General features: G+C 47.6%; 1 protein-coding gene across 1 annotated transcript in view; it reads right to left on the bottom strand.

Moving 5' to 3' along the window:
• PCSK6 (proprotein convertase subtilisin/kexin type 6) overlaps nt 1–12,421 on the bottom strand; it is a 1,486,774-nt gene that overhangs the window by 549,078 nt on the left and 925,275 nt on the right. Inside the window, exon 8 of the mRNA XM_078683097.1 lies at nt 7,565–7,777. Coding sequence (XP_078539223.1) covers nt 7,565–7,777 — 213 coding nt within the window. The remainder of the gene's footprint in view (nt 1–7,564; nt 7,778–12,421) is intronic.

The following is a 12,421-nucleotide window of genomic DNA, read 5'->3' as shown; positions in this document are numbered from 1 at the left end:
GGCCCTGGCCAAACGTATTTCCCTGTTTGTGCCAACCCTGGTGCATGCAGACCAGAACGGATTTGTGCACACCAGAAGCACCCCCTTAAATATCCAAAGGCTATTTCGGATCCAAAAATATGCCACGGATGCCTGGCCCAGATCTGGCTGTTTGGTGTTAGACTTGGAGAAGGCATTTGATTCGCTAGAGTGGCCTTATCTTGCAGCAGTCTTAAGTAAGTACGAACTGGGAGAAGACTTTCTGCAGCTGGTGCAATTGTTGTACCAGCGCTCCACAGTCCGGGCTCGCACAGGCAGGCTCATGTCCAACGAAATCAGGGTGCGACGAGGAACCAGACAGGTGTGCCCCCGGTCCCCGTTAATCTTCTCCCTTGCCATGGAGCCATTGGCAGCGGTCCTCCGGGAGGGTGGCGCTGATTGGGGCATTCCCTTGAACGATGGGCTACACACAGTATCCCTCTATGCGGATGACCTGCTGTTATAAATGCGAGAACTACACGCAGTGCACCCGGAGAGATCAGAGCCGTTTTGTAGATTTGAGGCGATATCGGGCCTCAGGGTAAAATGGGCGAAGTCATGCGCTTACTCCTTTCGCGGGGATGTAGATGCGGCAGACATCATAATAGATGGAACCACACTAGACTGGTATCCGGCCATGTTCAGATACCTAGGTATATACATTTATAGGTCCCCAACAGATATACTGGAGGGTAATCTAGTCCGTGCCATCTCCTCCATGAGCGGTACAAAAGGGGGTGGTGATGGACATATATAGCCATGTCTGAACTGGGGTGGCAGAGTGGGCTAAAGACCGGTGATGGATCAAACCCAGACTGGGTGTGAGTGTTTGATTGGTTCAGATGCTCCGTTCATCACCACCCCCTTTTGTACCGCTTTTGGCCGCCATAAGTGTGGCAGGGTATGCTCAGACGTGAGTCCCTTGCTCACTTTGCCACTGGATTCAAGCAAGCCGGGCTGAAGACGGCTGTAATGCCAGAAACCGGTCCTGGGAAGCTTGATTCCGGTCCAGGGAAGACATGGCTTGGCAGTTCGGGCTGGACTGTTCCCATGAGGCACAGGGTCAGACTGATTTGCATATGGCCATGTCTGAACTGGGGTGGCGGAGTGAGCTAAAGAATGGTGATGGATTAAACCCAGATCAGTTGACTGGGGGTGAGTGTTTGTATTGTCAACGCTCCGTCCATCATCCCCTTTGGTTTTTCTAATGAGTAGGCTCGCCATCTGCATATATATCGCTTTACTTCTTTATGAAACGTTGTCCGATGCTATTCCAGAGCTAAGTCCAACTATGTATAGCCTTGATCTGTATACAATGCTGTTTTCATGTATCGCTATGCACAGCTATGAGAAGGTGCACCACACACCCCCTACTCCAGCTCTCAATTGGAGATGGCGGAATATGCCGGCTATAAGAGCCCTAGGCGATCTATAAACGCGTGAGTAATAACGCACCACTAACAAGGAGGACACTGAAATTCTGAGACGGAAATGACCTGCTTTGTATGTACAATGCTGTTAAGTAAGCGATATTGTGGCTAAGGAGTAATATATATGCATGCTTGTATACTACTGTTTTGGGAAAAGAAAAAACAAAATGCAATAAAGATATTAAAAAAAAAATGAACCATTCTGTAGGATGCCTATCACTTTCTCCTGCACCAGGTCGGATCTCTATGTAAACCAAGTGCTTGTGGGCAAGCGCCTTTGGAAACTAGGCTGACGTATGCCTCAGTGGCACTGTTCTCTCCAGCTGGTGGGGTGGATGTCTTGAGAGTAAGTCTGCTGGGTTCTTGGACCCCTGACAGTAGTTGGATGGCCCAGTGCCCAATTTGTGGCAGAGAGTGCAGGCGGAGCCATGGAACAATGGGACAATTGGTTGATAGTCACTGACTACTCTGAACAGTCTCCCACAGAGGTATAGGTGAAAATATCTACAGGACCATTTAATGGCTTTGGCCTCTCTTTCAATTTGGGAGTAACGTGTCTCCGTCGACATCAGTGCTCTGCTGGCAACAGTTAATGGGGCCCATCTCCCAGTCTCTACTTCCTGGGTGAGCACAGATCCTAAGCCTAGTGGACTGGCGTCGACCACTAGTTCAGTTCTTTTCTTCAGATCAAAGTAGGTTATGGTGATCTTGCTCAGCAGGGCTTCCTTCACTTTCTGAAAGGCATCCTCTTCTGTGGGGTCCCATCTCCAGGGGCTCTCAGACATTCAGCAAGGGTAGCCAATTTAGGAATAAACCTTCCACAGTACGTGGTGATCCAAAAGGAAATTGCGGACTTCTGAAACAGTCATCAGGGCTGGGGTCTGTTGTATGGCATGCGACCTCCTTTAATTGACTTGCACACCATCCTGATAGAACATGTCCCCGAAAAACTTGATCGAGTTCTGGAAGAATGAGCCTTTTTCCTGGTGCAGGGTGATGCTGTGCTCCTACAGGTGTTTCAACATGGCTCACAACTGTTTGCGGTGCTCCTGTGTCGTTGTGGAATATATCAGGATATCGACGCTCACATTTATGATACCTTGGAGGCCGAACAACATCTCCCTGATGGCATCCTGGAAGACCTCTGCCTCAGAAGAGATTCCAGAGTTCAGTCTTTTGTACCGACACAGCCCCAGGTGTGTTTAAAATGCTGTGACATACCCACTTTCCTCAGAGAGAAGCATTTTATGGTATCCTGCAGTAAGGTCCAACTTGGAACACCACCTCAACCCATTGAGGTCAGAAGTGATGTCATCTATTGTGGGTGTTATGTGTCACTCTCGCTTGATGGCCTGCTTGGAGAGACGCATGCCGATGCAGTAGTGTATTTTCCCTGGTTGCTTCGTCTTCTCTGTGATGCCCATGGAAGACACCCACAGTGTCAGCCCTGACACTTTTTCAATGACACCTTGGCTCTGAAGTTTGTCCAACAGTTTTTCAACCAGGGGCCTTAGATGAAAAGGAACTCATCCGTGACGGAGGGCAACTGGTTTGACAGACTTATCAATAGGCAGTTTGATTGGTTGGGCTTTCAGGCACCCTAGCCCTTTGAAGAGTTTAGGGAACTGGTTCAGGAGCTAATCGACCTGGCAGGCCATCACGTTCCATGCGAAGGAAACAAGGTCCAGATCTTAATCCATGTGGCACCCGATGAGGGCATCGACCTCCTTGTCGACCACATGGAACGCGGTCATGATCTCTTGATCGTCTCACTTCACTCAGACTCTCATTCCCTGCTTTTAGTGGCAGCGGGGACTGGCTGCCATAGGTGCAGATGATGGTACTTGTCAGGGAGAGAGGTGGTCTTGGTCATAGGCACTGGTATTGTTGGATCCCCATCACATTCACTGAGGCGCCGGTGTTGATGAGGGCCTTGACCTCCACAACGGCAATCTGGGTTGTGGCCGCCTGTGCCGCTTCAGGTCATTGGTGACTGAGATGATGAAGACCTCCTCATCATTGTCACTTGGAGACAAATCTTCTATTCGATGTCAGTTTCGTTGCAACGGCTTGGCAGTGCCTTGAGACTCTGGATCATTCACTGTATGTTGCGGTATGGCCCTGGCAGGGGCTTGTCTGTTCCTCAGGCCTCTTCCTCGGGATCCTCCTCTACATACGGTCGCACAATAGTTTAGCTTGCCACAGCTCAAGCATGTGAGGCCTTGCACAGGGCAGTCATCAAGGGGGTGTTCGTCAAGCCTACAGTACTTGCAGCGATGCGCCTTCTGAGGGGTGGTTTTGGATGTTGGCTTGTTCGTCCTTCCTTTTGTATGGATGGCATCTGCACATTCTATTTTAACAGTGGGAGATTCAGGCTGTTGCGTGAAGGCGACATCAATTTCGGCTGCTTGGGCTGCAGAAAGATCATGAGACGGATGAGAATGTCATCGAGGTGGATATTGAGTTGCCTCAGGATGAGGCCTCTGAGAGTCTTGTTCCTGCAGCCCTGAATGATTTGCGCTTTTATATCTTTGGGCTGATCATACACTGTGCATGGGTTGGCAAGTGCATGTAGGCGCCCATAAAACGCATCTATGGACTCCCCTTCCGGCTGCCGGGTCTGACAGAGCTTGAAACGTTCAAAGTCTGGGTTCTATTGCGGATCGAAGTAAGCATTGAGCCCGCGCATGGCAGCATCGTAGTCATTGGACATGCCTGTGTTCGGGAGAAGCTCGAACAGTTTGTAAATTTCTTCGCCACAATAGTGGAGTAGGAGGGAGCATTTGATGGCGCCATCGGTCTCATGGGTAGCGATGAAGTAGTTCTCTAGCCTTCCAACCTGTGTCTTGCAGCAGATGATGCAGTGGATGGATAGGCAAGCTCACTAAAAGGTTGCAGCCCTTCCCCAAGTGCATGTTGCGAGGCAAACTGTCCATATTGTGGACCCTGCTGAGGCACGGCATTGGCCTCGTCAGCTATGGTGGGTTGGTTGTATGGGCACACAGCTCTTGGCACGGAGGCTTGAGTTGGGCATGACAGGTGCACTGACTACGGGTTGTATTCTGGGGGTGCTGCTTTTATGCAGTGAGGAGCGTGATAGGGCATACTTAGTTATTACGCTTTAATTCTGATTTGGTAAGTAGTATGTCACACTATGTCATTTGCTCAAGTATCCTTTGGCAACCAAGGAGACTGCTACCCTTCTGTGTCTCCTGTTCCCCTTATACTCCATTCACTTCCTTCTTTAGTTTTTTCTTTTTTTTCTGTCCTCCTTCAATACTCTTCACAGCCCCAGACAGCACACGCTCAGCAAAGCCCTCAGCCCAAAGCAGACACTATCATCAGCTGACAGCCCCAACAGGTCACTCACCAGGATGCAGAGGTGTTGGGGTGCCCTCTAGGGCGTGTGAGGAGCGATGCAGGCCTGTCCAGCAGGAAACATCACACTCTGATATCAGGCGGTCCGTGGCAGCATAGCAAAGCAGACGGGCCGCCGGAAGGAGGCAGGTCGGTCCAGGAACACAGGCTGTGATACAGGCAGCAACCAGGGAGCGGGCAGGGAGGCACTGAAGCTCTTCAGGGCGATATGCAGGAGGCAAAACTCTGAACGAGCAGAAGCAGACAGCGGCTGCGCACAGGCGGGCCGCGCACAAGTTACAGCGAGGGTCACCTGGATCCTGTGAAGGTGCATGCCTCCCAGCACAACAGGTGAGAAGACAAAGGCACAATGTGGGGCTGCATAACTGTATGCCGGGCTCATGCGATGAGGTCTAAATGGCACTGTTCAGAAATAATGCACACACCAGATACTTGATATGGGCTGATGGGACCATGAGCGGTCTCTATCTTTTTATTATATAGCCTCTGGACACGCCTAGCCAGGATGCACATCGTGCGGTTCCAGGGTTGTCAGCCACTGCAGGGGAGGAAACAGGTGGCATTACACCATTGGCACACTAAAACTGATTAATTCCTTCCTTTTTCACACACAGCAAGCCATTGCACTTCCCCCTTTCTTGGAACAATGTTATGGCATTTTCACATAAATCATGCCATTTGTACCAACACCAGCTTATTTACATAGCTCCTGTTCATCATATTTGGGCAACCAGCCCCCTGCTAAAGTCTGCCAACAAAGATTATACCCTAACATTCTGTTAACACCCTCTCCACCCCCTCCCTCAACTTCTCCATGTCCACTTCCCCCTTACTAGTCAAAATCTATTCTGGTGAAATGCATTGTCCCCAAGAGTTTTGCACTTTATGCCCTGATTTTCAAATTGTACTCCACTTTCAGGAGGTGCAGTTCTACATGTATGCTAATGATATACAGTTCCTATTTACTATATACTGCAGCAAAATGTTTACAAACCAGACTCAAACCATCAAAGCCTGAATAACTGTCTTGTCATCACTCGATGGTGTATGTCCTGGGGTTTTCTAAATCTAAGTCCAGCAAAAACAGATGTTTTGCTTGCCCCTCCCATTTATGTCCAGTGGCAAAATATACCCTAGTCTGATGTGATGGGTCCATGTCCAGCATCAAAATGTCTGTAAAGAATGTAGACATGCATCTTGGTTCTGCTCTTTCTTTGGACCTTCGGGCCTCCAAATTAGCCAACAGTTCCTTGCCACCGCTAAAAAACTGAAAAAGGTGCTGCCCGAATTGGGCACTATTCACGATATCCCTTTTTTAATCATTAATGATCTAGACTAGATTTATGCTAATTTATTCTACTTGGTCCCACCATCTAAGTTATTCAAATACCGTTAGCTTCTACAGAAACAGCTGCACACCTGCTTAGTGGTGCTTTTAGATAGAATCATGTTGCACCTGTTTTGAAATCCTTGTGCTGCCTACCTATACGCTACACTTTTTTGCCTCCAAATTCTTCTGGTATATTCCAGGGAGAAACCTTCATTCTGGTCACTTGTCCTTCTCTCCGTCCCTCGGCCTAAATATGTCTCTTATTCGGATAGGGCTTTCTCCATGGATGCTGCTTAAACATGAAACACAATACCCCTCTTCCTTCAAACCCAAGCCTGCCCTCCTCGTTTTTGAAAACAGTTTTAAAAGTGTCTTTTTAATCAATAAGGGCCAGATGTACAACCATCTTATTTTGCGCCTCATAATTTGCGACTAATTGCAAGTCGCAAATTGTGAGGCGCAAAATAAAATGTACAACAGTGTGTTTAACACTGTTTGCGATTCCCAATTTGCGAGACCATTGGAAATGACAGGCCCTCCCAGGGATGGATGCTAGGTTCAGCAGACTACCAAGTCTGGGACTGTTTTTAAATGAAAGCAGTATTTTTTTTTAATGCAGCCCGTTTTCCTTAAAGGAAAACGGGATGGATTATTTTATTTTTTTTAAACGTTTCTGTTTCATTTTTTAAGGGCAGGCCGTGGCCCTGGGACCTCTGCCTGCCCTTAAAACATAATTTTGCATGCATTTGCAAAGGGGATGGGGTCCCTTGGGGACTCCTTTCCATTTGCGAATGCATTCCCACCTACTTGAAGTAGTAGGTGGTAATTGCAAGTGTTTTGTAACCTCAATTGCGGTCGCAAAACATTAGTACCTGGATTTGAGACTCGCTATTTGGAAGGGAAAGCGTCTTCCAAATAGCGAGTTGCAAATCCAATTTAGTGAGTCGCAAATAAATTGTGACTCGCTAAATAGGTTTGAACATGGCCGATGATGTTTTTGCATGTGCAAACGGGTTCACAAACCCATTTCCATGTGCAAAAACCGGTCATACATCTGGCCCTAAATCTCTAACACATGTTGCTCATGCCTTACAGGATTGTGATATGTTCCAAAGCACCAAGATGCTTAACTGAAATTTCACTTAAGAAATACCCACAGTATAACTTAACAAAAGTATGGAAGAGTTGCTTTGAGGAGCTATACCTAGTGCTGTAAGGGTAATGTGGTCCTTGAATCATATAAATAAGCTGTGAGCTGCAATATCAGAATTGCTCTTCTTGTTCCATATTAAAAACACATAGTAAAAAACACACCCTCATTCATTTAGTTTCCACTCACTGTAGACAAAGCATGCTTTAATTATAAACCAGACACCAACATGTATGCATGGTGAGGTGGAGAACATACGATTTTCCTTTCATAAAAGGCTCCGCTGCTGTAGGTGGTGGCGAGGGTGGAGGCACACTCCTCGAGGTACCATGGTTTGTGACCATTCTCCGTGGTGCTGCTGATGGACACAGTGTAGATGCTGTTGGTGTAGCCGTCGCAAGAGCAGTAATCTCCTTCTCTGCCACCATTCCCAGAAGCCCAGACAAAAATGGAGCCCAACCCCTTGCGGCCCTGCAACAAAATAGGAAACTGTCATCACTTGAGGAACGGACAGGACAAAGGCACTTAGAGAAAGGTAGCTTTGTTACGTATTCAGGATCAAGTGGACACCGCAAACATCCTTGGCTCCTACACCGTTAACATTAATAACACCTTTGCAATCAACTATCAACATTATTTCCCACATCCTTTAAACAGGGCAACTTACCAGTACCACACTGTGCTCTAAATACTCTCTCTCTTCCCATTGACCAACATTGCTTCTAAGCTGTCCTCAAAGGTTAACTGCCTGTCAGTCCGGGCAGGGCCTACCAGGCCCCTTTTCAATTTGCCTTACAACATGATCCCGTCCTTGACCCAGCAGTCTCCTTGCTAAACTGCCTGCATATAACCAATGCTGCTGATGTCCACACTCTCTTTCTCTTCTTTATCCCTTTTGTATGAGCCTAACTAACTTATGTCATACAAACTTTCTTCCCCGGAAAAATTCTCACCTGCAACCCCATATGTCAGAATGTCAACAATGGCTCAAACCTCAAGATCATCAACAGTTACCATCTATCGATCCTGTCCAGGCCCATAGGCTTCATTCCACTGCACACTGCAGGGCCAGCGATATTGCAACCTACTGGTCGTCTGGGCTTACTTGAGGACAAGTGCTGCTGACTCTCCTGGCTCCCTCCTTATTGCTCTATGCTTAAGACCAAGGTGGGGCTAGATTTTGCCCATATCTTGGGCAAACGCACCCACATTTCCTCACTCAGTACCCCAACCCAACCAACACATTCTCACACCTGGCCCACAACCCAGCACTACAGCAGAAGACCAGGCATTCTATCCCTCATCCACCGAAGAGAAAGTGTCAAACACTACACTTTCTAACATATCCTCCCTTAAGTGTTTTCATCTCCCTAGCTGCCCCATCGACTTGCATTCCCCAACACATACGTGCTGTCCAGCAATCTGAAGTCCCCAAGCATTGATCCTATGCTACCTTTATAAAAACACCCCCATGTTTTTACACTTCAAAACCGAAGCAAAATTGGAGAATGTTCCTGAATAAAACATCAATGATGTTTTTTTCCCCAAGATACTGTCCCCCCACATAAAAGAAGATCGGTTCCACAGTCCTATCCCAACATTCTGTGAACTGTGAACTGTGCCCACTGCGATAAATGCTCATCTAGGGAATTTTACAGAATTGTCCTGCCAACATGCCATCCAGCCTTTCATTGCCCAACATTGCTCGCTGTACCTCTTCATGGCCCCTAACAAATCTATACATCATTTAACCCATCCCGTTAAACCAGGAGTCCAGTAGGACCTTCCCCAGATGTGGAATCTCCTAAAAATCTAACCTTTGCTCACCTGCCTGATTTCTACTGTATCCCATGCCTGATTCCTGCACTTGAATTCAATTTTCATTTCCCACACTGTCCCCTCTCAGCGCTCATCCCTCCTTTCAGCAGTGGGTACTGGCCTCTGCATGGACAGCACTTGTACTCAAACTTGCATGGTGACCTACAGCTGGCAGACTTACTGAAAGACCAACAAGTTCTTTCTCTTCTTGCCCTACTGCAGAGTTGAGAAGAGTGGAATTCTGATGAGATATCAGTCCACCAGATAATGACTAGCCTAAAGTAGGTCGAAAATGGGATGTTAATCCACACGGAAAAGGGAATACGAGCTCAATTCCACCAAACAAGGTCAGCATGGTTGTTTTCCATTCCATTGGGATTAACTTGTAATTGCACAGTACTGTGGGGTGTCTGCTATCTAGAAGTGGTACCAGTGTTTAAGAGTGTTCAACCTGCACCTACAGTGCAACTTGTAATGAAGCCCTTGGTGGGTTTCCAGTAACCGTGCCCCTCTCTGGGTAGAGTACCTGGGAAACAGACCATGCCGCAGTCGCAGACCATTGGTGGTGTGAGCTATAGGCAAGGCACTCATGGGCCCGACTGCCACAATCACAGTCAGTTTATCCAGAGTGCACCATACCACTCGCTGGTCCTCAGGCAATCTAGCCTGCAGCTCATCATCATACCTAATCAACACAACTTCACCAAAGCTAATCAGCACTGTCAGTATGACCTTTGGAAGAGCGAATCAGGGGCAGGTGTTGACCGCACTCACACCATGACTAAACAGTTAGTGAACCAGATGGGTGAAGCGTTCTTGCATCCTATGGGGGCCTCAGAGGGTCACAGGAGGGGCACAAAGTTACGAGATCTCGTGAATTCCACACACTTGTTGGATTCTCTTTGGGCGTAGTGAATCCTTAGCTATATGTTTTAATTTTTCGGGGCAATTAATACCATTTTCCCTCACCTAGATAGTTGGGGGGATAGATAGATCTGAAACATGTAGACCATTTGCATTGAATCAAACAACAACTAGTATTTAATGGGTCCCTTTGTTTTTAATCTTATCATAGAACATTATACAGTTTATTAAAGAGAAAGTTCTGTGTCTTCTACAGACGTATTTAACATAGTCACATGACACCCACTATCTTCTTCACTGCACTCACACTAAACATATAAAAGACCTCCATCAAAGCGCTCCTGCAAGAGGGATGCGCTGTATATTGCACCACCCCTAAAGCTTGGACAGAGCCCAATGATCATGCATGCAACCTAGATGGGTGAGGGCTATTGCCTCTTGGCATATAATCATAATAATGTTTAGGGGTGGGTTTCAGTTCATACCCCTTTCTGGAAAGGCACAGCTTTGACCTACATCTTGTTGGCCAGTCGCACACAGGAGTTCCAAAATGGATTCCTGTCTCCAGTCAAGCACACTCTCCATGTTCACAGTGCCGCAAGTATGCAATGTACAGCTTGCCATCAACTTTTCAAATCAATGACGACAATACTGACAGTTAGAAGTCTCTTTACCTCCATATGGCCTCCCTACCCACTTGGCTTTTTTGTCACAAATGGAGTCCCTGGAGTCAATAATGGCTGCAGCCACAATCCATTATATCCCCTGCGGCCCATGCCCTTCCGTGTCAACTAGACTTGCGCTCACAGCATTTTCCTCTCTTCTTACCCTCTATGCCTTCCACAGGGACATGTTTTCACTGGTCTCTTCCTATCAGTCAGGCCGCCTGCCCTGTTCTTCCAGTCTGAATCCTTCTAAACTCTCAGCTAATTTTCTTCTGAACTCTCACACCGGTGGAATCCTCATTATGCCCCCCAATGTGATTTCCATGCCCTGTGATGCAACCAAGACTCTGTCACATGCCTCCACGCTTCTCATCAGTAGGGCATGCAATGTACTCTTTGCTGCAGACTCCTTTAGCCTCATACTCTAGAACATCCCAGAAAACCAACCTTTTGTCCTTGCAGTGGCCACAGTCCTTAAAAGGATCCTTATCTCAGCCGATTCCCCACCTTGTGCTTGTTTAGTGCTGGTCTATGAGGCATATGATGATCATGCCTTCTATAACCCCTTGCCAGCCAGCTGCCCTCGGCCTCTCTAAGAATATGACACCTACCTTTATCCCCAAAATCCAAACCACTTATTGGTAGTAGCACTCTAGCCATCTCTTCCCCAGCTGTCTGCTTGATGTAACTTGCTCTTACACCCTGCACAGGCTGGTGCTCGCTGTGCAGGTCTGCGTTCACTCTATAACCCTTTTCCCCTGTGAACCCGTTTTTCAAGCATTCCACTGCCATAAATGTTCTCTGAATCAGTTCTTGACTTGTTTAGTGACGTTTGTTCCTCTCTCCGTGTGTCAGCTTCCCTCTCCCTAATGCATAGAAATGATCTACCAGTCTACTCCCCCATCCCCACACTGAGTCATGAGTCTCCCTCAATCCTCAAAGGTAACGCATCCTGAACCCTTCCTGTGCTCCTAACCATATGCGGGAGGGAGACACAAGCTAACGCCACCAAGCGCTGCCATTCTGCCTCTGAGCCCTGACCCCTCTACCGCCGGGCTCGGTCTGTATTTCAATATTGACATGATCATCCCCAACACTGGATGAAACAGCCTTCATCGAGACAAGGGTTGCAAGACTTCCTTCCAGTTGCACAAAATCTGGATTTGGAGTAAAATGCAATCTAGGCTTGGACTCCGCCAAGGCTAGTAAGTTTATTCTGTAAGACACATGGCGATGACTAGTGGATAGCTTTGTGGAACTGACAACAAGGTGAAACAAATGGTGGTAGATTGAACGCTTTGCAGATCCTTCCAACATCACAGAACATAGCTTGGCAGAGTGAAACATAACTTTACAAGACATTACCTAACCTTACACACGTAAAGCAAGACACCTGAGAGAAACTACATAGCAGGGGCTGTAACCTCGCTGCCACCTCTGCAGAATCGAGGACTTACAAGTTCCCAATCGCAGGGGACCTGCAGAAGGCCGATGAAGAGCATCGCCAGCAGCAGCGCGGGTTCTGGCCTTGCTATGATCAAATGTCTGATAATTGCATCAATTAAATCAAAGAAGCCTCTTCCCATCAGCTGCAGCGCGCACACGCACTGCAGATGCAGAGCCAAGCACTCGAAGGTAAATACAGATTTTGCTGCGGAGCCAAACATAATGCTGGGGAGGTTCAGCTAATGTTTGCCATCTGTTTCCCGCTGCAGCATGTTGTAATCTCTCCGCAGCAACAGCATAAATCTGGGCGCGTGCTAAAGTA

The sequence above is a fragment of the Lissotriton helveticus genome, chromosome 3_1 (genome assembly GCF_964261635.1).
Source record: "Lissotriton helveticus chromosome 3_1, aLisHel1.1, whole genome shotgun sequence".
NCBI classification, from domain to species: Eukaryota; Metazoa; Chordata; class Amphibia; order Caudata; family Salamandridae; genus Lissotriton; species Lissotriton helveticus.
The sequence above is the reverse complement of the archived record's forward strand: the minus strand, read 5'-3'. Positions and strand labels throughout refer to the sequence as shown.